This window comes from Geotrypetes seraphini, chromosome 3 (assembly GCF_902459505.1).
Source record: "Geotrypetes seraphini chromosome 3, aGeoSer1.1, whole genome shotgun sequence".
NCBI lineage: Eukaryota > Metazoa > Chordata > Amphibia > Gymnophiona > Dermophiidae > Geotrypetes > Geotrypetes seraphini.
In genome coordinates this window covers 232,695,957-232,721,005 of record NC_047086.1, presented here as the reverse complement: position 1 = coordinate 232,721,005, position 25,049 = coordinate 232,695,957, and the positions used below count along the sequence as shown (strand labels likewise).

General features: G+C 46.8%; 1 protein-coding gene across 10 annotated transcripts in view; it reads right to left on the bottom strand.

Annotated features, from left to right (window-relative positions):
- LAMA2 (laminin subunit alpha 2) overlaps positions 1-25,049 on the bottom strand; it is a 1,204,230-nt gene that overhangs the window by 512,728 nt on the left and 666,453 nt on the right. For 6 of the 10 annotated variants that reach the window (XM_033936921.1, XM_033936924.1, XM_033936922.1 and 3 more), the window contains exons 16-17: positions 8,157-8,210; positions 7,848-7,961 (exon numbers count right to left, since the gene is read on the bottom strand). In XM_033936921.1, coding sequence (XP_033792812.1) covers positions 7,848-7,961; positions 8,157-8,210 — 168 coding nt within the window. The remainder of the gene's footprint in view (positions 1-7,847; positions 7,962-8,156; positions 8,211-25,049) is intronic. The other 4 variants (XM_033936923.1, XM_033936929.1, XM_033936930.1 and 1 more) reach the window with 1 other exon arrangement.

Below are 25,049 nucleotides of genomic sequence, written 5' to 3'. Positions count from 1 at the left end.
ACGTCCTTGTTCCCTTATAAAATAGTGCACACTGCAGTTATGGAATTGCCCTTCACACAATATTCCCCAAATTTACATTTTTGAATTTTTTTCCAAGCAGCTCTGCCTTTTGCAAAAGGAGCAATCAATACAATTCCAGTTTGAAGTCTACTTGTTTTTCAGCAGGGATGCAAACGTATGATGTGCCCCTAAACTGGCACTGCTCAAATTCTGTTTTTGAAAGACTAATGAATAAGAAATGCTGTTTTCAGCTTCCTGCTATATTATATATGCATAACAACAATCTCCTTTAGTTAATCAGAACTGGCTACTCTGCACCATTCACCCGGGCTGGAAATTGAACGTCACTCAATGGATTAGTTCAGGATAATGGCATGTACTTAATTATTGCAAAATCTAGGAATAAAAAATGAAAGTTTTCATTTTATCAGAACAAAATATTGTTTTGTTTTGAAACTAACCCATATACTTTCAATTACCGTATTTTTTTTTTTTTTTATCATTATTTATGAAGTCTGGAGTAGAACAGTAGTCTGGAAGCCAAATGAGCAATGCCTGTTCTGAGAGGACTCAAAACCCTGTCATCTTCTGCAAGAATTTACAACCCTATCTGCGAAATAAACTGAATATGGATAGCTGGCTAGTGAGTAGGCAGAGGGGGTGCGCAGACTTGTGCAGTTCCTGTCAGGTGTATATGCATGATGCTGGGCCCAGAATGCACAAAGGAGGTTCAGCTCAAGAGGTTAACTCATACAGTACACAGGGACATATAGTATGTTAATGAGCTTATTAAGCATTCCTCCACAATGTACAGAAGTAAACAGGGGATTGTAAAGCATGTGCAATGTAAGAAATTTACTGCTAGGTCTGAATCAGCACAGAAAGGTTACTCAAGAGGATTTAATGCCAGTTTTTGAAAATTACTGCCATTTTTTCGGTAACCATAACAAGCCCCTACAACTTAAAGATAGAACCGGAGATAACAGCTCTGTGTGCATGTCCAAAGAAAAAAAAAATGACAACATACATCTGGAATGTTCTGGCATAAATAGTCAAACAGCAGAGATGTGCCAGAAGGACAGGTATGCTGATTAATTTCAAACCTTTGCTTTATTCAATGACTCAGCATGTACATGTGGCCTGCCTCAGGAGTCTAAAAATCATTGACACACAAATAGAAATAATAATAAATAAAAACAATGTTTAAAAACAATGCGAAAAAGTTCACATTCAAGATAGCAATATCAAACAATGCATTTTAAACCACAAATTTTAAGCATAAAAATGTATACAAATAATGATTGAACAAAAAAAAAAAAAAAAAAAGTAAAATCTGGACCAATATAAAAAACATGAATAATCAACACTCTTAAATAAAGGATTGGATGACCATAAACAAACTACAGCTAAATGCTCATCTGGGTTCACAAAGAAAACTGCACATACCCTTGTTAGAATATAAGAATAGACTTACTGGGTAAGACCAATGGTCCATCAAACCCAATAGCCATTTCTCACGGTGGTCAATCCAGGTCACTAGTACCTAGCCAAAACCCAAAGAATAGCAACATTCCATGCTACCAATCCAGGCAAGCAGTGGCATCCAGTGGCGTACCTAGGGTATGTGGCACCCGGGGCCCATCATTTTTTGACACCCCCCCCCCCCCCTGTAAAAAATTTTTTTTTTTTTTTTTTTGCAATAACCATGAAATGGAATAAATGGTCAGAATAGAAACAGGCAGTGAAAATTTTCTTTTATTGAACCTCATATATGTAACCATTATTCCAAACATAACATAACATAAATTATGTCTAAATTGTCATGACATTAGAAGTACATATGGAGTAGTTGCAGGTGATGCTTGGGACAGTTCTGATTGTGTTAGTTCGGTTTTATGTGTTTTTTGAATAGAAGGGTTTTTATTTCTTTTTGAAGGTTTTGCAGTCTGTGGTTGATATCAATTGGTTGTAGAGTTGGGGGTCGAGTGTTGCAGCTCGAATGGCTAGGAGGTTGTCGAACAGTTTTTTTCTTTTGACGTTTTTGGTTGGAGGGTGTGTGAATGGTGCACAAGTTCTCCTATGTCTGTTTGAAGTGGATTGAATTATTTAGCTGAAGAAATTAGTTACCCCCCCATTCCACACACATTAATTCTCTTCCATTTTTGTTCCCATTATAAAAAACACTGATAAGTTCCCAGAAAAAAAATACATTAAAATAAGAAGTGAAAACAAAGGCCCCTACAGATGAGAACATAACATAAGAATAGCCTAACTGGGTCAGACCAATGGTCCATCATGCCCAGTAGCCCATTCTCATGGTAGCCAATCCAGGACACTAATACCTGGTCAAAACCCAAAGAGTAGCAACATTCCATGATACCGATCCAGGGCAAGCAGACACTTCCCCCATGTCTTAATAACAGATTATGGACTTTTCCTCCAGGAATTTGTCCAAATCTTTCTTAAAACCAGCTACACTATCTGCTTTTACCATAACTTCTGGCCACTTCATTTTTAAGTTTAGATCTTTCCTTTCAAACAGAGACCTTGCTAGATGTCAAATACAGCACAAGGTAACTTCACATGGACTTAGCTGTGCAGGAAATGTGAATCTCCTCATACACCCACCATATAGTGCAAAAATGTGCAAAGGTCTGTTTTTTTCTTTCAATCACTACATAGCCTAATGCCACACAAGCAGCGCTGTTACAAACATATTCTGTAGGTCAATGCTAAGGATAACAAAGTTTCCTTCCTTGGACCAGAAGGAGATAAACCACTGGAAGAGATCCCAAAACAACACCCAAAGACCCACTCAGTGTGTGAATCAGTTGAGTGGAGTGGACTAACTGGGGGGTGGAAATGGGCCCGGAGTTTGCTCAGCAGAATTTCCCAGACCACCTCTTCCTCTCAACACATTGACACGCTGCCACCATCACCACTAGGAACACCTCACTGGGTAGGCCAGCTATGCTATAAACTTTATAAAACACATTATTATATTTTCTTATAAAGCACATATTTTAACTGACCTCTCTGACATCCTCAGCCTTTCCATTCACAAAAATAGAAGGAAGAAAAGTTCCCATTTCCTGCTGTCTCATGTCCCCGGCCTATACAATATTTTTTTTTCTGCAGACCCTTCAAAAGTCTGACCAAATCCTCGTTTCACTTGCATTATAAAGTACTGAGGATGCCATCTCTCCCCAATCCCAGGTCCTAAAGTCTAAGACAGTAGCGCAAACTAATGCTGCCAGATACAGGAAAAAAAAATTTTGATTCGATTCAGCCCTATTGAATTGGTTTTTCAATTCGATTTTCCTGCCCAGTTGGGTGATTTTTTTCAAAACTCCTGGTGGGTTTTATAGCTTTTTCACCCCCTTTGGCTTCTCCTAACCACACTGGCGCTGTGGTGTAAATAAAATAAAGAAACAAAAAGGACTTTTCCTCTTTCTGTTAAATCCTAGCTCACGTTTGCAGTCCAACACCAGCTCTGGCAGGATACACATTTCAAATCTGACATGTTATAATCACAAAACAGAAAATAAAATTAATTTTTCTACCTTTTGTTGTCTGGTTATATTTCAAATCTTGTTGGTCCAAGGCTCTGGTTTTCTTCTGATAACTTGCTTGCCAGGGTCTCCTTCTTTCTGCATGCTAACCATCCATCTGCCAACTCTGTCCTCCCTTTCCATTTCCCTTCCCTTCCCAGGAAGTCTGGTATCTTTCCTTTTTTTCATCTCCCTCCACAGATCCACCTTTTCTTAAATACCCTTTCATCCGGCATCTCTCCCTCCTTCCCCACCATCCCAGAGTCCACCATCTCTCCCTTTCTTTTCCTAATTACCCTCCTATCCAGTATCTCTATCCCTCCTCCACACCATCCCTTGTGTCCAATTTCTCTCCCTTTCTGTTCCTTCCCTCCCTAAATCCCATGGTCCATCATCTCTCTCCCTCTCCTCTATTTTCAGACCCATTATTTCTTCCCCCCCCCAAAGTTTGGCATATGCATGTCTCTTTGAACACCCCCTTCCCTCCGTGTACTTCTAAATCATGGTCCCCCCCCCAAAGGCCTGTCCCCCCTTAAAGGTCTGCCTGTCCCACCTTGAAGGCCTGCACCCCCCTTGAAGGCCTGTCCCTTCCCCTTGTAGGCCTGTCCCCCCCTTGAAGGCCTGCCTGCCTGTCCCCCCCTTGAAGGTCTGCACCCCCCCGAAGGCCTGCACCCCCCCGAAGGCCTGTCCCCCACTTGAAGGCCTGCACCCCCCCTTGAAGGCCTGTCCCCCCACCTTGTAGGCCTGTCCCCCCCCCCCCTTGTAGGCCTGTCCCCCCCTTGAAGGCCTGCCTGCCTTTCCCCCCTTGAAGGCCTGTCCCCCCCCCTTGAAGGCCTGCACCCCCTTGAAGGTCTGCACCCCCCCAAAGGCCTACACCCCCCCCCGAAGGCCTGCACCCCCCTGAAGGCCTGCCTGCCCCTCCTTGAAGGCCTGCACCCCTTGAAGGTCTGCACCCCCCCCGAAGGCCTGTCCCCCCTTGAAGGCCTGCCTGCCTGCCTGTCACCCCCTCCCCCTTGAAAGCCTGCTTGCCTGCCCGCCCGCCCCACCCTGAAGGCCTGATGCCCCGACCCCACCCCGAAGGACCGCTCGCCCCCCTGGCCTCCCCGCACCACCTATGAAGCAGCCGCAGCAGGATCGCGAAGTCAGCGTCAGCGATCCCTGCGCTGCTTCCTGCGCCACGGTCCCGCCCCTCCTCTGACGTCAGAGGAGGGGCGGGATCGCGGCGCAGGAAGCAGCGCAGGGATGCTGACGCTGACTTCGCGATCCTGCTGCGGGCTGCTTCACAGGTGGTGCAGGAAGGTCAGTGGGGCGAGCGGTCCTTCGGGGGTGGCGGGGGACTGAACGGCAAGGCCGGGAACACCCCCTTAGGGCTGGCACCCGGGGCGGCCCCGCCCCCCCCCCCCCCCCCCTAGGTACGCCACTGGTGGCATCCCTCATGTCTTTCTCAATAACAGACTATAGATTTGTGCAAACCTTTCTTAAAACCAACTACACTATGCGCTCTTACCACAACCTCTGGCAATGCGTTCCAGAGCTTAAATATTCTCTGAATAAAAAAAGAAATTCCTCTTATTGGTTTTAAATGTATTTCCCTGTAACTTCATTGAGTGTCTCCTAGTCTTTGCACTTTCTGACGGAGTAAAAAATCGATCCACTTGTACCCATTATACTCCACTCAGGATTTTGTAGATTTCAATCCTCTCAGCCTTCTCTTTTCCAAGCTGAAGAGCCCTAACCACTTTAGTCTTTCCTCATACGAAAGGAGCTTCAACCCCTTTATCATCTTGGTCACTCTTCTTTGAACTTTTTCTGGTGCCATTATATCTTTCTTGAGATAAGGAGACTGGAATTGAACGTAATACTCCAGATGAGGTTGCACCTTGGAGCGATACAGTCTTGTTAACCATCCCTTTTTGAATAATTCCTAGTATCCTGTTTGTGTTTTAGGCCGCCTTTCATCGTATGGTCTACGATGGTACCCAGATCCTTTTCTTGGCCACTAATCCCCAAGGTGGACCCTAGCATCCGGTAACTGTGATTCAGGTTATTCTTCCTCTCTTGGAGAAAAAATACCCTCACAGCCAAAGATAGCGTCCGCAGCCTGGGAGTACTACTGGACTCAAATCTATTACTCATGTACCACGTCTCTCAAATAGTGTCAACCTCCTTTTACTACCTCTGCCAGCTGAGGCACATCCATACATACTTCTCTGAACCTGAATTTGCCAGTTACAATATTCTTTTGTGCTGTCTCACATGAGCTACTGTAATGCTTTTCTAGTAGGCCTATCTGCTATAAACCTGTCTTGCCTCCAATGCATCCAAAACGCTAAAGTCCACCTATTAAAAAACTTGAGCATCCATGATCACATCAACCCAGTGCTAGCATCAGTTCATTGGCTGCCTTTAAAGAAGTGCTGCATCTTCAAAGCCTTAGTCCTGGCATTCAAAACCTTCAAGAAATTGGTACCAGGCTATATGATTCCCAAGCTACAACTCTATAACCCAAGCCGACTGTTAAGATCCCAGAAAGAAAGATGACTGTCCCTACACCCTGGATGCACCCTCATAACAGAAACAGCCCGCAGGCACGCCTACTCTCACTTCATATCCAAACTGTGGAACCACATCTCCCCATCTATCAGAGAGCTGGACGAACTATGGAACTTTAGGAAGGCCATGAAAACCTTCCTCTTCACAAATCCAGCTCCATGAAAAGTAGAAGCCTAACTGATCTCAGATAAACTCATAAACCAGGCCATAATGCTAAGTAACTCACTTAAGCATGTATAGTAAATTAGAGTATCTCGGATGTTTATAGCTACTATAGCATGTATAATTCATTAATGTACCTCGGCTGTTTATTTTTACAATAGCATGTATAGTTACCTAATGTATCTCAGATGTTCTCTATTTACCATAACTTGGTCATTGTACCACTAGCTTTCTATATACGTCTTGTCCATATTTGTCTTGACTATACTATCTATGTACTCCCGTTCTGGGCTCTTTTGGGAGGATGGGCTAATTAAAGAAAGAAAGAATGGTGCATGGGTAGTGGTCTACTATATGTATTGCAGTGATATTTACCCACTCTGCCTATAACTAGGGTAACCATATTTTGATCCGGGAAACCCCAGACACATGACCCTGCCTCATTCCACCTCCAGCCACATCCTGTTATGCCCCAGCTCCACCCAGTTTAGCCTCCAGCCCCGCACAGCTCTACCTCCAGTCCCACCATCACTAAGAACATAAGAACATAAGCAGTGCCTCTGCCGGGTCAGACCAGAGGTCCATCCCGCCCAGCAGTCCGCCCCGCGGCGGCCCAACAGGTCATGACCTGCCTTAATCATCAGAAGGGGCCCCCTTGCCCCCTAGGTTTCTCATCAAAGTCCTATCTTCCCATCAATGTCCTAACCCTCCGGCCTTGCACCTGCACGACCTGGTGAGCTGTCTATACTTATGCAACACCCCAGCACCTCCCTCAGTACCCCACGATCCCCTTTTCCCTCAGGAATCTGTCCAATCCCTGTTTGAATCCCTGTACTGTACTCTGCCGGATCACTTCCTCCGGGAGCGCATTCCATTTGTCCACGACCCTTTGGGTGAAGAAAAACTTCCTTGCATTTGATTTGAACCTATCTCCCTTCAGTTTCTCTGAGTGCCTTTTAGTCTGAAGAACCTGTCCCTGTCCACCCTCTCTATGCCCCTAAGTATTTTGAAGGTCTCTATCATATCCCCCCTGAGCCTCCTCTTTTCCAGAGAGAAGAGCCCCAGTTTATCCAGCCTCTCAGCATATGGGCAGTTTTCCAGCCCTCTTACCAGTTTCGTTGCCCTCTCTTCTTTCGGATGAGCTCCAACCACGTATGGAGGGCCTGGAGCATGCGCAGATGTGTATGTTGTCATCTCTGCATGCTCAGAGGCCCTCCAGACGCAGCCGTAGCTCGTCAGAGCCTTCCGATACCCAGAAAAATGCCAGGTTTTGTTAAGTCCATTCCGGGAGCCCAGACAGTACTCTAAAAAGAGGACATGTCTGGGTTTTCCCAGACGTCTGGTAACACTACTTATAACTATACAGTATAGACCTAAAAGCATTCCTAATATGAACAGCTTAGCTATACCTAGAGCAATTATCACTAAGTATAACTACCACCAGTAGGATATTGCGCTTATATTCAGTTTCACTGTAGTTAAATATTGACTTAAATGTCTTTAAAATCACTTAAGGAAAAGTTAAAGGGACACTACTGCAGTCTGGTCAATTAATAGACTAATCAAGAGAGCTATACTTACCAGGCAAGCTCCAGTATTGTCATCACAGGCATCAGCATGACCAAAGCAACGGCATGGTTCACAGATTCCACCAATAAGGGTTCCATTAACTCGCCTATGCCAAGGCAGGCAAGACTGCAAGAAAGATACTAATGTCAGACAGCTAAATAGTCAATCTTTTTCTCACTGTAGTAACTATTCTTTTTCTCTCACTGGGTGATATATTTGGTGAGTAGACTTCACAAATACAATTATCCAAAGCTTGAAATGAACGAATCTTCACCAGAAATTTATTTCACTGTTTCCCTGGCACTGCTGGATTACACTGACCTTAGTTTTATTGGCAGGTGTAAGATTAGGAGAAGCAATAGCTTGATCCTTCTTCTGAAGTAGTCAGAGAAAAACAGAGAAAGAAGAATAGAAGAAATATGACAGTTTGAAGGTTAAAGTTACAGGTTGAAAAACAGCCAGAAGATAAAGTATTACTAAGCAGAAAATATATAGAAGCTGGTCTCAAATCTCAGTTGTAGGTACGAGGGGCCACTGAGAAGGTCTCAGCCCAACCAAGAAGAGAATGATGTGGAATTGTGAAACTTACAAGTTATTCCACACTTTTCAAGACACTTGTTGTTTGAATGATGTGAGATGAAATGAATGTGTCATGAAAGGAGTGGAATAATTTGTAAGCTTCATGGCTCCATGTCATTCTTTTCTTAGTTGGACTGAGAACTTTTCAGCGGCCCCTCATAGCATACCATAATAAATTTCAGTCATTTGACATTCCTTAACGCTGGTTTTTACTAAACTGTGGAAGAGCTTCTTGCTGCGAGGTAAATGCTCCAAAGCTCATAGGAATTGAATGAGCATTGGAGCATTTACCTCACCAGCCTGTGGTATGAAGCTCTTCTGTGGTTTAGTAAAAGGAGCCCTAAATTTCCAATACAAGTTAGTTTAATGCAAGTAAACTAAGGGCTAGATTCACTAAGGGCATGGATCCGAACTGATCCATGAGGGATCCGATCCGATCCATGTCCGGGGGGTTGATTCACACCCTCATGTAAATGAGGGTGATCGTAATCACACCCCCAACCAAGCAGCTGTATCACTCTATAGCGATCCCGACGCATGTGCAGACTATCTGTAGATGGTCTGCACATGCGCTGGTCCTCTGTACCCGACAGAGCAGGAAGCTTCTTTTTTCTTCACAAGTCCGTGGTTTTAACCTGCTTTAAGCCCGGGTTAAAACAACGGGCTTGCACTGCGGGGAAGGGCAGGAGAGTTAGGGTGGCAGGAGAGATTTGGGGTGAGAGCAGAAGATGGGGCAGAGAGCAGAAGATTGGGGCAGGTAGGAAATCAGGCCTGAGAGCAGTAGAACGCTGATTATTCAAACGCTGATTATACGGATGTCCAATTATCCGGGTTGCTTCGGGGGTCTCAGTTTATATTTGAGTTTCCCATGAAGTACCATTCCTATCACTTTCCCTCCCACTGGTGTTCCTTCTCTGCTTCTGCCGCCGCTGCCATCAGCCCAGCCCAGCCCTCCCCCCAAACCGTGAAAGTTTACCCCGCCATCAGCACCCCCGCACAAGAAAAGAGAGCATTTCCCCTCACCAGACAGACACCATCAACCCCCCTCCCAGACCCAGAGGAAAGACCCCAGGCCTACCTTGTTTCCATGGTGGTCTAGCAGCGTGCTGGGGCAGGAGCGATCCTACTTACTCCTGCCCATGCTATTCATAGCCTCGCGAGACTGCTCCTGGAAGTCTCAGCAGCTATTTTTGTCGCTGAAAGAACATGGGCAGGAGCGAGCAGAAATTGCTCCTGCCCCAGCGCGTGCCGCTAGACCACCAGGGAAACAAGGTAGGCCTGGAGTCTTTCCTCTGGATCCGGGAGAGGGTTGATGGTGCCTTTTCGGGGAGGTTGGGTGGAATGCTGCCTTTTCTTGTTGGGGGGGGGGTGCGCTGATAGTTTATAAAAAAATAATTATTAAAAACAAAAGAAAAAATATTAATGTCCAATCATCTGGATTTTTAATTATCTGGACTACCCTCTGCCAAGGTTAGTCCAGATAATCGGAGAAAAAAGTAAAAGTATCATAACTACAATGATTGTTAACATTTTAATCCCAACAACTTAATTGCTCTACAATTGAATCCATTTTGCTTTTAGTAAATTTAAATTTGGAAAATGACTGTCATTTATGCAAGTATGCTTCTGAGTCATTATTAAAAAACAAGCCCAGCTAGAAAGGGTGTTCAACAACTGTCAGCCCAGAAAGAAGATTGTTCAATCTGCTTAAAACGTTCCTTCATAATATAACATCAAATTTCATTTCTATCCTGCAATATCTGGAATTCAATGCGAGTAACAAACAATAAAAGAGCTATTCATATGCATTCAATCACAAGTATAACTCACACAATTAATAAATCGACAATCATAAATGAATATTTAAATGCCACACATCTAAAAATTTCTTAAACAAGTAGGTCTTAAGCAGCTTTCTAAACTGGAGATAAGATGTAGAATTTAACAAAAAAGCATGAATTTTGGATTCAAGTTTCAAGTTTATTTAAAATTTCTTATACCGCTCATTCAAACTTCTGAAAGGTGCACAATAAAAATATAGCTTTCAACAGATAAGACAAGATTATGGTTTGACAATTAAAAATGACATGAAAATTTAGAAGGACAAGACAAAACTCAGATTAAGACAAATGGGAACAGATGGAGAGAGGGGAAGAACTACAATATTTTGAGTAAAGAAAACAAATAAGGGATGAACGACGGGGAGGGAAGGGTGTTGCCAACTGCAGTCAGCAAGTGTTTGGCCCTTACAAGGGCAATTAGGTTTCCAAAGCATCTTGGAACAAGAATGTTTTCAGCTCATTTTTAAAATGAAGCAAAGATGATTCTTCACAAAGGTAATTGAGAGTAGAGTTCCAAAAAGATGGTGCGATCACTGCAAAGTTGTTTGAACTTATTGTGTTAATATGATTTAGAGATGGGACAGCAAAAAGTTTTTGTGTCATTAGAGTGGAGTGATTTCGATGGGCAGTAGCTTGCTGCATGGTAAGAAAGCAAGCTACCTGAAATTTCTTAAATGTGCATCCTCTAGCCGGGGGAAAGTCAAAGAGTGCCAGATTTTGCGAAAAGTGAATTGTTAATAACTAGGCAGCAAACTATGAAGTGCTTTATAACAAAAGCAACCTAACTTAAAAATAATACATGCCTCCAAAGGTAACTACTGTAATGCAATTTATGAAAGTAGAGTGCAATATGATCTGATCTTTTTAAATTGAAAATCAGACAAATCATCAGGTTTTGTAACATGCATTCGAAGGTGCTTCTGGGTACCAGACAAAATAACTATCCCCCTTTTTTAACTAAGCCACGGTAGAAGTTTCTACTACAGCCTGGAGCACTAAATGCACCGACAGTCAAAGAATTCTATAAGTGCTGGAGCATTTAGCACTCTGTGCCATGGTAGAAACCTCTACTGCAGCTTTAAAAAGAGGGTCTATATTACAATAATCTATAATAGATAAAACTAAAGACTGCACCAGCACTTCAGCATAATTTCCAAAGAGTACATAATTTCATTTACTTGTGCACCCAGCCCCCCTCCCCCCTGGCAGGCTCTGCACCCTGCCCCCTTCCCTCCCTCCCCTGTTAGGCTCTGCATCCAGTTTCCTTCCTCCCTGTCAGGCATTGCACCTAGCCCCTTTCCTCCCCCCATCAGGCACTGCACCCAGCCCCCTTCCCTCCCTCTCCCGTCAGGCATTGCACCCAGCCCTCTTCCCTAAACCCCCCTGTCAGGCATTGCACCCAGCCCCCTTCCCTCCCCCCATCAGGCATTGCACCCAGCCCCCTTCCTTTCCCCCCCGGTCAGGCACTACACCCAGCCCCCTTCCCTCCCTCCCTCCCGTTAGGCTCTGCACCCAGCCTCCTTCCCTACCTCCCTCCCTCCCCTGTCAGGCACTGCACCCAGCCCTCTTCCCTCCCTCCCTGTCAGGCTCTACTCAGCCCCCTTCCCTTCCTCCCTCCCCTGTCAGGCACTGTACCCAGCCTCCCTCCCCCCAGTCAGGCAATGTACCCAGCCCCTTCCCTCCCCTACAAGGGTAGTACTTACAGTGGCGTAAGGGCCTGAATCCCCATCTCTATGGTTCACCTACACTGCACACCAGACTACTTCAGGAACTGCTTGCTGCTGTACTGGAAGGGGTGTGTGTGTGGGGTGTGTGTGTGTCATGTTTATATCTATCCAGTGGTCATCTAGTCCGTTAGGGTACCTTTTGGCACTTATTATTAAAACAGGCCTAGCCCCAGATGTACAAATTGTGCTCTGGACATATTCTGAAATGTTCAATTATGGCAGAAAAATGTCCAGGTTATAAGCTTGCCCTAGTTCTTCTCACACCATGCCTCTAACACCCTCCCCCCCCCCCCCTTGAGATTTAGATGAACTGCAAACAGCATAGAAATCCGTCTAGAAAGTAGGCTTCAAAAATAGTGAATTAGGATGGTTTGGCAAGACATCCATCTGCCCCTTTAGGCCACTCTTTGGTTTTTTTTTTTTTTAAATGAACCCATTTGTAACCATGTGAATGAATGTATACAAAATATTGTGTGAAAAACCAGTGAATTGCAAAATTATATCATCGCCAGAAAAAGCACCTATTCTGTATTCTGAGAAAAAAATGTTGAGGTGGTAGAAAGATGGGAGTTGCAAGATTGAGAATCCCTAGTGTAGAGGGTAATAAACTATTGCCCTTTAGCTGATGCTGCTGTTGAGAGAAGAGGCTGACTTGAGCACTGAAGATGGCAGAAAGGATCTGGGGCTGATACAAGGCTGGGGATAGTAGGGATGGCAGAAAGGGGTTGATGTTGGTAAATGATGGGATGGCAGAAGGAGGCTTCTTCTAGGGTTGAGAAAAAACTGTATGCAGATCTAGGAAATGGTAGCTTGGAGCTAACACAGGAGCTGGGAATAAAAGAAAGGGAAGATGTTAAGGGATGGATGTAGGAGCAGTGGCGTACCTAGGGGGGGGCGGGGGGGGCGGGCCGCCCCGGGTACCAGCCCTGAGGGGGTGTTCCCGGCCTTGCCACTCAGTCCCCCCCCACGCCCGGACCGCTCGCCCCACTGACCTTCCAGCACACCTATGAAGCAGCCCGCAGCAGGATTGCGACGTCAGCAATCCCTCAGCTGCTTGGGCGCTGCTTCCTGCGCCGCGGTCCCGTCCCTCCTCTGACGTCAGAGGAGGGGGCGGGACCGCGGCGCAGGAAGCAGCGCCCAAGCAGCTGAGGGATTGCTGACGTCGCGATCCTGCTGCGGGCTGCTTCATAGGTGTGCTGGAAGGTCAGTGGGGCGAGCGGTCCTTCGGGCATGGGGGGGGGCAGTAGCTTAAGGTAGCCCGGCGCAGGAAGCAGCTCCTAAGCAGCGCAAAGATAGCTGACATCGCCATCCTGCTGCGGCTGCTTCATAGGTAGTGCGGGGAGGCCAGGGGGGCGAATGGTCCTTCGGGGTGGGTCGGGGCATCAGGCCTTCAGGGTGGGGCGGGCGGGCGGGCAGGCAGACTTTCAAGGGGGAGGGGGGGTGACAGGCAGGCAGGCAGGCCTTCAAGGGGGGGTGCAGGTCTTCGGGGGGGGGTGCAGACCTTCAAGGGGGTGCAGGCCTTCAAGGGGGGGACAGGCCTACAAGGGGGGGGGACAGGCCTACAAGGGGGGGGGGACAGGCCTACAAGGGGGTGCAGGCCTACAAGGGGGGGGACAGGCCTTCAAGGGGGGACAGGCCTTCAGGGGGGGTGCATGCCTTCAGGGGGGGTGCCGACCTTCAAGGGGGTGCAGGCCTTCAAGTGGGGGGACAGGCCTTCGGGGGGGTGCAGGCCTTCGGGGGGGGGTGCAGACCTTCAAGGGGGTGCAGGCCTTCAAGGGGGGGACAGGCAGGCAGGCCTTCAAGGGGGGGACAGGCCTACAAGGGGGTAGGACAGGCCTTCAAGGGGGTGCAGGCCTTTGGGGGGGTGCCAACCTTCAAGGGGGGGTGCAGGCCTTCAAGGGGGGGGACAGGCCTTCAAGGGGGGACAAGCAGGCAGGCCTTCAAGGGGGGGACAGGCCTACAAGGGGGTGGGACAGGCAGACCTTTAAGGGGGGACAGGCCTACAAGGGGGTGGGACAGGCAGACCTTTAAGGGGGGATAGGCCTTCAAGGGGGGACAAGCAGGCAGGCCTTCAAGGGGGGGTCAGGCCTTCAAGGGGGGGGGGGACAGGCCTTCGGGGGTGCAGGCCTTCGGGGTGGGTGCAGGCCTTCGGGGTGGGTGCAGGCATTCGGGGTGGGTGCAGGCCTTCGGGATGGGTGCAGGCCTTCAGGGGGGGACAGACCTTCGGGTGGGGGGTACAATCCTTCGGGGAGGGTGCAGGCCTTCAGGGGTGGGGTTTAGGCGTTCAGAGGGGGACAGACCTTCGGGTGGGAGGTAAAGTCCTTCGGGGGGTGCAGGTCTTCAGGGGTGGGGTGTAGCCCTTCTGAGGGGGGACAGACCTTCGGGGGAGGGGGGTCCTGGTGTAAAAGTACACAGAGGGAGAGAGGGAAGGGGGGGTTCAATGATACGTGCATATGCCAGACTTTGGGGGTTAGAAATAATGGGTCTAAAAACAGAGGAGTGGGAGAGAGATGGTGCATAATGGGATTTAGGGAGGGAAGGAACAGAAAGGGAGAGAACTTGGAAACAGGGGATGGTGTGGAGGGGGGATAGAGATACTGGATAGGAGGATAGTTGGGAACAGAAAGGGAGAGATGGTGGATCCTGGGGTGGTGGGGAGTTGAGAAAAGGTGAATCTGTGGATGGAGACAAAAAAAAGGAAAGATGCCAGATCTCCGGGAGAGGGAAGGGAAACGGAAGGGGAGAACAGAGATGGCAGACGGATGGTTAGCACGGAGAAAGGAGACCCTGGCAAGCAAGACAACAAGAGCCTGGGACCAACAAGATTTGAATATTGATCAGAGAACAAAAGGTAGAAAAAATAATTTTATTTTCTGTTTTGTGATTACAATATGTTAGATTTGAAAAGTGTACATGAGACAGCTTGAAATGGGAACTTTTCTATTTTTGTGAATGGCAAGGCTGAGTTCAGTTAAAATATATGCTTTATAAGAAAATATAATAATGTGTTTTATAAAGTTTATAAGCATTGCTGGCATACTCGGTGAGGTGTTCCTAGTGTTGGTGGTGGTGGTAGCATGTCAGTGTGTTGAGAGGAAGAGGTAGTCTGGGAAATTCTGCTGAGCAAACTCTGGGCCCATTTCCACCCCCAGTTAGTCCACTCCACTCAACTGGTTCACACACTGAGTGGGTCTTTGGGTGTTATTTCTGGGTAGTTGTTTTAGAATCTCTTCCAGTGGTTTGTCAGTATCTCCTTCTGGTCCAAGGAAGGAAACTTTGTCAACCTTAGCATTGACCTTCAGAATATGTTTGTAACAGCGCTGCTTGTGTGGCATTAGGCTATGTAGTGATCGAAAGAAAAAAACAGACCTTTGCACATTTTTGCACTATATGGTGGGTGTATGAGGAGATTCATTTCCTGCACAGTTAAGTCCATGTGAAGTTACCTTGTGCTGTATTTGACATCTAGCAAGGTCTCTGTTTGGAAGGAAAGATCTAAGCTTAAAAATGAAGTGGCCAGAAGTTATGTTAAAAGTAGATAGCGTAGCTGGTTTTAAGAAAGGTTTGGACAAATTCCTGGAGGAAAAGTCCATTGTCTGTTATTAAGACATGGGGGAAGCGTCTGCTTGCCCTGGATTGGTGCACTCAGCAGCAACAAATACTAGTTTTGGCTGGCTCTTTCCCCGCATTTCTCCTCTCTTCCCCACGATTTAATATCCAGTTCAGGCAGTAAGTAAATGCATCGGCAGGGGGGGTCTGGTAAGTCTTGGGGGCTGGGGATGGAAGGTGAGAATCAGTTCTGTAGGCTATCAGAAATTTGCTTAATTATCTACTCACACAGAAAAGCAGTAAAGTCAATAGGTTCTCTGAGTGGGAACAACCTGTTTGATCTTGCACTCTTGTGATTGACCAATTGTTTATCACTGTTTAATTTATCACATTGATTAATTTGAGCACACCTGAGGTGTCCTATGATGGTGTGCACTGCAGGCAGAGGAGCCTTATTGTGTAAAGCACTGGAGAATTCTCTCCTCTCGCTTACCTCTCACGCTGAGGACACCCTGCTTCAGTATAATCATTTATATGATTTATCTTATAAACATTATTACGTGGTCTTTTCCTCAAGTGCTGAGACATCAGGTTGTTCCCACTTGGAGAACCTATTGACTTTTACTGCTTTTCTGTGTGGCTTTAACATTTTTGCTATTCAGTATACCTAAACTATTATTCAGTAGAAAAAATATGGTTTGTTCAATCAAATCCTGTGTGGACATTGGACTTCTATGAGTGAATGTTCTGCTTGATTGAACAAACTAAATTTTTTCTACTGAATAATAGTCTAGGTACAATGAAAGTAAATAGCAAAAATGTTTGAGTAGATAATTAAGGAAATCTTTTTCATATTGCTTGCTTATGGACTGGGAAAAAAGACTGTTCAAGCAAATGTCTCCAGAACTGCTTTAATGGAAAAATGTGATTTTTTTTTTTTTAAGTACTTTGTGAAATTTATTGTTGTTGTGAAATTTATTGTTATACTTTGTTTAAACTTAAAAAGCGGTGTCATTAACAGTGAATCTAATCGAAAAATCGATTCAACAGGGTGAATCGAATCGAATGAAATATTTTTCTCTGAATCGGGCAGCACTATTGGCTACCATGAGAATGGGCTACTGGGCATGATGGACCATTGGTGTGACCCAGTTAGGCTATTCTTATGTTATGTTCTCATCTGTAGGGGCCTTTGTTTTCACTTCTTATTTTAATGTATTTTTTTCCTGGGAACTTATCAGTGTTTTTTTATAATGGGAACAAAAATGGAAGAGAATTAATGTGTGTGGAATGGGGGGGTAACTAATTTCTTCAGCTAAATAATTCAATCCACTTCAAACAGACATAGGAGAACTCACGCACCATTCACACACCCTCCAACCAAAAACGTCAAAAGAAAAAAACTGTTCGACAACCTCCTAGCCATTCGAGCTGCAACACTTGACCCCCAACTCTACAACCTATTGACCTCGACCACAAACTACAAAACCTTAAAAAAAGAAATAAAAACCCTTCTATTCAAAAAACACATAAAACCAAACTAACATAATCAGAACTGTCCCAAGCATCACCTGCAACTACTCCATATGTACTTCTGATGTCATGACAATTCCGACATAATTTATGTTATGTTATGTTTGGAATAATGGTTACATAAATGAGGTTCAATAAAAGAAAATTTTCACTGCCTGTTTCTATTCTGACCATTTATTCCATTTCATGGTTATTGCAAAAAAAAAAAAAAAAAATTTTTCCATGAGGGGGGGGGGGGTGTCAAAAAATGATGGGCCCCGGGTGCCACATACCCTAGGTACGCCACTGTGTAGGAGAAGGGTTCTAGTGCTGGGCCTGTAAGAATGGAGTTGAGGGCAGAAGGCTGACAAAGGCTGGGGCTGACAGGGAGCAAATAAGAGAAGAGAGTTAGGACTTGGAGATGGATCTGATGCTGGGGCTAGGAGGAGGGAGTTAGGGGCTGATGCAGAGATAGGATGAGCAATGTGAGAAGGCAAAAGGTGAGAAGGGGCTCAGGTTGCAGATATGGATAGAGAAGAGAATGAATGGAGTGGACTGGAGGGAAGGGGTAAGAATGGAAACAAATAAAGAGGGTAGTGGTAAGAACAGATCAGATTGAAGGAAGAAGTTAAGAAGGGAAAATTGGAAGGAGGGAGTGAAAAGATTAAATAAAGGGAAAGGGTGAAAGAACTAAAGAAGATAGAAAAGGGTTGAGAACCACTGGAAAGGGAAAGATGAAAGGAACAGGTCTGATAAGGGAATGAGAAAACTGCAAAGCAGGTGAGAGAAGAATGGGGCTAGATATTAAGAAGGTTGAATGGCAGGTCATTAGCAGGGGATGATGAATGAATGAATGAGATTTGGGAGAACATAAATGAGAGCAGGAGGAGGCGAGAGTAGAAGATAGAAAATTCATAGGTGATATGTAAAAGGAGGAAAAGAAGGCTAAAGGGCTTATTTCTGTGGAACCTCCAGTCTGACTTGTTCCCTTCTCAAACTTACTATTTCATCCCATTTTGTTAAATTTTCAGACTTATTTCCTCCCAAACAGATGGACAGATAGATATGCTTGACCCCTTTCTTTCCAACTTCTGATGGGTTGGAAAGAATAAAAATATATCCTTGGCAGTTTTTTGAAGTTCCACTGGCCATATTCTGTCCTCCCAGTGTGCTGCCATCTCCTTGTGATTTGAACCATGTGGGCATATTTCAAACTGTGAAATGGCTGCAGCATGCCTGGAGAATACAATGCAGTTGGTGGTCTGCTTCCCATCTTGAAAATACTATCTCCAAGGAACAATGTAATAGCATTCTAGAAGCACAATTCCACCAGAAAAAGATGTTAAAGGCTTAGGATGACACCGGGTGATTCTAGACACATTTTTATCAAGTCTCAGTTCAATTTCAAGAGCAACTGAGCTCAGTGCAGAGAAATGTTGTCTGTAGGCCTTAGATAACAGCTTATCTCTGTATTCCTTTCTTGTTAGAGGAATCTAAGCTGTAGTTCTGATAAAAGAAAAGCCTTCAGAATGAAGAAGGACTCAAAGTTGCACATATAATTCGTAAACACGGAGCACTTTAAAGAAGGAAGGAAAGCAGCAAGCGAGCGCCTAGAGTGCTTGTGTAAATGGCATATGCTTTGTAGGCTTATGAAGGAAAACATCTTGTCATTTGTAACTGCTTCCTCAGAGACAGGGTTTCATGCTACAAACGGTGTAATTATACACTCTAAGCAAATGAAAATGTGTAGATATATTTCCAATGCACAACGTATCTGTCTATAAATCTACTGTACTTGAGATATAGGGATGGTAATTTTGAAAGGAATGCTTGGGTAAAATAAGAGATACTGGGGTAATTCACTTTGGCTAGAAACTATCTCCCTTTGCAAGTGATATTTAAGTGAAAAAGAGCGTAGAGAGGGTCCTCATTTGGAAATCCTCCTATGTACTTTCCTGCATGTATTTCTGCACCTAAACTAAAATAAACCTTAATATATCACATCTTCTCCATGAAGATAGAGCTTGGCACGGTTTACAAAATTCTTAAGAAAGGGAGATATAATAAGAAAGTAGTGATTATATATAGAGCAGCAAAATTGACATTTTTGAAAATAGCCAAGTTTTTAGATGTTTTCAAAATAATTGGAAAGGGCCCAAAATTGAGCAGCTGGACAGGTAAATTATTCCAAAGCTCAGAAATTTTAAAGTAAAAAGATTTCCCTGTGGTAAAACAAGTACAAAGGTCATAGATATTTTTGTACCTGTGGAGGGGCATAATCAAAAGAAATGTCTAAGTCCGTTTTGGCCTAACTCACAAGGCGTCCAAAATCAGACACAGGAAAAGTCCATTTTCAGAAAAATACATCCAGCATATATATATATCTTTTTTATAAATCGTCCAACTGTACATTCAGCTGTCTGATCATCCGGACTGCTAAGTCATCCATCTTTATACCCCATTTTCAACCAAAAATTTGTCCAACTCAAAAACGCTTAGATAAAGACCTTTTGGGCATGGGAGTGGCCAGAAAAGTAAGGGACTGGACACCCAGACATGGCAACAGAGTAGTGGGGCACCTTACAGGGCACTGCTGTGAACTTCACAAAAAGGTTGCCACATAAACATCTCACAGCTCCCTTATAGGTCATGGTGAGCCCCCCCAAACACCCCCAGAATCTACTAGACCCACTTATCTACCACCCCAATAGCCCTTATGGCTGCAGGAGCCACTTATATGGCAGTACAAAAGGGTTTGGGATATTTTTTGGGGGTGCACATGTTTCTCCATGAATGCAGTGATTAGAGTAGCTTATAGGCCTGGGTCCTCCTCTCCATGGTTCACTAACCCACCCCAAGACTACTTAAGCAGGGCAGGATTAATTCTTTGAGGGCCCCTAGGCATACAAGTACACTGGGCCTCCCTGGCCCTGCCCTGCCCATGCCCCGCCCATGTCCTGCCCCCATTTATCTGTTTTCTTCTTTACTTCTTTATTTCCGCTTGTATTTCTTTTTTTTTTTAATTCAAAACAAACAAAGATTACCGTATTTTCACGCAAATAACGCGCACCCGTATAAAACGCGCACACGGGTATAGCGCGCAGAAATCACGATGATATGTACAAAAACTTTGGTATACCGCGCTCACGGGTATACCGCGCATGCTGCCCGACGCTCCTTTCGCCCGCCCTGACTTTCCGTGCGCTGTCCCGACTCTCCGTTCACCCCCCCCTGACTTCCGTGCACTGTCCCCCCTTGAAGGTCTGTCCCCATCCTGAAAGCCTGATGCCCCCCCCCCCCGACGTCCGATACATCCCTCCCCCCGAAGGACCGCCGACTCCCCAACAATATCGGGCCAGGAGGGAGCCCAAATCCTCCTGGCCACGGCAACCCCCTAACCCCACCCCGCACTACATTACGGGCAGGAGGGATCCCAGGCCCTCCTGCCCTCGACGCAAACCCCCCTCCCCCCCAACGACCGCCCCCCCCAAGAACCTCCGACCGCCACCCCAGCCGACCCGCGACCCCCCTGGCGACCCCCCCCCCCCCCTTCCCCGTACCGTTGGTAGTTGGGCCAGAAGGGAGCCAAACCCTCCTGGCCACGGCGACCCCCTAACCCCACCCCGCACTACATTACGGGCAGGAGGGATCCCAGGCCCTCCTGCCCTCGACGCAAACCCCCCCCCCCCCCAACGACCGCCCCCCCCAAGAACCTCCGACCGCCACCCCAGCCGACCCGCGACCCCCCTGGCGACCCCCACGACCCCCCCACCCCCCTTCCCCGTACCTTTGGTAGTTGGCCGGACAGACAGGAGCCAAACCCGCCTGTCCGGCAGGCAGCCAACGAAGGAATGAGGCCGGATTGGCCCATCCATCCTAAAGCTCCGCCTACTGGTGGGGCCTAAGGCGCGTGGGCCAATCAGAATAGGCCCTGGAGCCTTAGGTCCCACCTGGGGGCGCGGCCTGAGGCACATGGGCCCAACCCGACCATGTGCCTCAGGCCACGCCCCCAGGTGGGACCTAAGGCTCCAGGGCCTATTCTGATTGGCCCACGCGCCTTAGGCCCCACCAGTAGGCGGAGCTTTAGGATGGATGGGCCAATCCGGCCTCATTCCTTCGTTGGCTGCCTGCCGGACAGGCGGGTTTGGCTCCCGTCTGTCCGGCCAACTACCAAAGGTACGGGGAAGGGGGGTGGGGGGGTCGTGGGGGTCGCCAGGGGGATCGCGGGTCGGCTGGGGGGCGGTCGGAGGTTCTTGGGGGGGGGCGGTCGTTGGGGGGGAGGGGGGTTTGCGTCGAGGGCAGGAGGGCCTGGGATCCCTCCTGCCCGTAATGTAGTGCGGGGTGGGGTTAGGGGGTCGCCGTGGCCAGGAGGGTTTGGGCTCCCTTCTGGCCCGATATTGTCGGGAAGTCGGCGGTCCTGCCGGGGGGGGGGGATGTATCGGACGTCGGGGAGTCGACCGGGCAAGAGGGCTTGGGCTCCCTCTTGCTCCGATCGTGGATGCGGGTGCGGGTGGGAGCGCGTGCGAGCGGTCGTTCGGGGTGGGGGTGCGAGCGGTCCTGCTGGGGGGGTGAATCGGGCGTCGGGCGGGGTGGGAACTATGTTTTAAAACTTTTGTATACCGCGCTCACGCATATAACGCGCGAGGGGTATGCGCGGTAGGTAAAAACGCGTATAACGCACGCGTTATATGCGTGAAAATACGGTAGTATACCAGTGCACAGTTTTTCTTCTATGCAACCCCTAAACATCTCTGAACAAATCCCCCTTCTTTCCCTTCCCACCTAGTACTTACCCAGGAATTTAACTCTGAACCCTTTCCATGCATATATGAAAGTGTAATACTATCTGAAATATAAGTCTATATTAATAACCAAGTTTACAACACCTCTCAACTGCCTCACTCTACATCAACCAACTGTAACCCATATGTATGTATTTATAACCAAATCTATAACTCCTCTAGTACGTTCCACTCCATGTATGTTAATTTGCAACGAAACAACAATGCAAGCAGTCCACCAAAGAATCCAACGTGAAACAAAAGAAGATTAGCAGAAAATAAGGAGATTCAAATCAGGTTAATTCAAGGTGCTCCCAAGAACCATGCCTGATGCATTTCGCCAAACAAGGCTAGCCAACGCTAACAAAAAACTATGTCTTTCATACAAACAGAACACAGAAAACATCTTCGCCTAGTATGGAATAAGTAACTTCTCCCCGTTTTACAAAACTCTTGTATGGTTTTTAGCCACAGTCAGTGCTAAAAGAATGCTCTACAGTTTTGAAAAAGGGGGGATAAAATAGAAATACGTAGACAAAGGTTAAATAAAACCACCAAGATGCTGGACTCTGCATACAATGCAACACCACAGAAACAGCAATGCATGTCCCCTAAAGCAAAAAAATAAATAAATACACAATTTTTTTCTACCTTTGTCTGGTTTCAGCTCTCCTCATCTTCTTGTCACTCTCTTCCTTTCATCTTCTGTCCTTCTGTGCCACTTCCAAAAACTGTATGCCTCCCCCTTCCATCTTTTCCTTCACTCCCATTGGTCTGGAATCCATCTTCTTCCATTCCCTCCTCCAATGGTCTGGCATCTCTTTCCTCTCCTGTTCTTCCCTTCCCTCTCCCACATCCACACCCCCATGGTCTGGAATTTCACTCTCTCCTCTCCCTTCCCCCCACTTCCATCAGCATCAGCCCCCTTTCTTTCCCTCCAACCCAATTCCATCCAGTATCCTTCCCCCTTTCCCTGCAACCCAATTCCATCAGCATCTGCCCTCTTTCTTTCCCTTCAACCCAATTCCATCCAGTATCCTTCCCCTTATATCTCTCCCCTTCCCCTGCATACCAATTCCATTAGCATCTGCCCTTTTCTCTCCTTCCACCACCTTTCCATATCACCCTGCCCCCTTTCTCTCCCTCCACCACCCTTCTAGGTCAGAGGGGGCCTGCTGAAGAAACAGAGGACTCGGTGTTTTTTTTTCCTTGGCAACACGGGCCCCCTGGGAAAGATCAGCAGTGCTGCCCCCCCCCCTCGGGAAAGATTGGCAGCACTGCCCCCCCCCTGGGAGATCAAGAACACCACCCTCCCCCAGCATCACCATCAACCAACCTGAATAAGTGACGTTAGAGGGGGTGGACCGGCAGATGCAAAGAGTTGCTACAAGGTCCCGCAATGACTGCGTCTGCCGGTCCAACCCCTCTGATGTCACAAACCTCTTCTCTGAGAAGAGCTGGCAGACGCAGTCATCAGGGGACCTTGCAGCAACTCTTTGCATCTGCTGGTCCACCCCCTCCAACGTCACTTATTCAGGTTGGTTGTTGGTGATGCCGGGGGAGGGTGGTGTTCTTGATCTCCCGGGGGGGGGGGCAGTGCTGCCAATCTTTCCCGAGGGGGGGGCAGCACTGCCGATCTTTCCCAGGGGGCCCGCGTTGCCAAGGAAAAAAAAACACCGAGTCCTCTGTTTCTTCAGCAGGCCCCCTCTGACAACTTCGGGCCCTAGGCACGTGCCTACTTGGCCTATTGGTTAATCGTGCCCTGCACTTAAGCCACCTCTGTGCAGCTCTACTAGGCTTTCCTATGTCATACAGTCAGGTGCTGATGTTCTGGAGGCAGATATGTAAAGTTGTTATTACGTTTTTTTATGGGAGTGGGGGTGGGGTCAGTGATCACTGGGGCAGTGTGTGGGGTCTGTACTTTGTGTCTGCAGTGCTTATCTGGTCATTTTGGATACCTTTTGTGGACTTAGACCTGGTTTTAGATGGCCTAAGTCACAGCGTCCATGTTTCATCTTAGCAGTGTTATAAAACTTTCAGTTATACGTGCAGTACGACTAAGTCTAGGATGGCGCACGGCCCACCCAAATCCCACCCCCGATACTCCTCTTGAAACGCCCCTTTTAGCTCTGGTCATTCAGCAGCACTGTGAAGGCCTAGGTCGTCTTTAAATACGTCTAAAACCTGGTTTGATTATCGGCACTTGGACGACTTGTCTGTTAGATCGTCCAAGTGCTGATTTAGGCTGGTTTTTAGACATTTGATTATGAGCCCCGTAGTGTTTACCTATCCTGTATTTTCATATGGAGTTTCCTTTTCAAAATACAAATGGCATTTAAAAAATTGCTCCAAAGACATGAGGCTAGCATGTTGTTGGGATGATGATGGAGAAGGCAATTTTTAATCTGACTACAAGGCATGCAGTCCCCCAGACTACATTTTCTAGAAGAAAGATTATTTTCCTTTCAAAATCAAGCCAGCATCGGAGCAACATGTGTAGTATGGGCATAAATTAATTAGCACCTGTATCGCTCATGCCCATTTTAAATTCTCACCAACTTCAACTTCCTCCAAACCTATCTTGAACTACAACCATTTTCGGCTAGATGCACTAAAATCTACAATCGTATAACGATTGTCGCTAAACTGGTTTAGCAAACGATCGTATTTGCTGACATGATGCATAAAACGGCTCACCGTGTTGTTTTCCGTGCGATCGTACATGCTCCGATTCTGACATTCAAATGAGGTCATTAATATTAAAACCAGGCATGCCAGAATCAGGTCAGTCCTACTCGACAGGTCTGCCTGTTTTTTTTCATTTTTTTTCCTGTGGGCACCAATGTTGTGCCCATAAAAAAAAAATATGCTGTGCCATGCTGACACCCTCTCCCCCACCCCCAGATGAATGACCCCAAATTGGCAGGAGGGATGCACACTCCCTCCTGCCACCGCAAACCAACTCCCCCTGCACTGACCCCCCCTGCAAGGACCTCCCCAACTCACCCCTCCACTTCCCAGCTCCCCTTCCTATAAAAAAAAAATCAGCAGGAGGGATGCCCACTCCCTCCTATCACTGGATGTCCCCCAGTCCCCTAACCACCCCAACCTCACCCATACCTTAAAAATAGATAATAGCAGGATGGATGCTCAGTTCCTCCTGCTCTCCAGGCCTGCCACTGGAAAATGGTGGGCCCTCCCCTTCCTGGTGAATCCTGGGATACA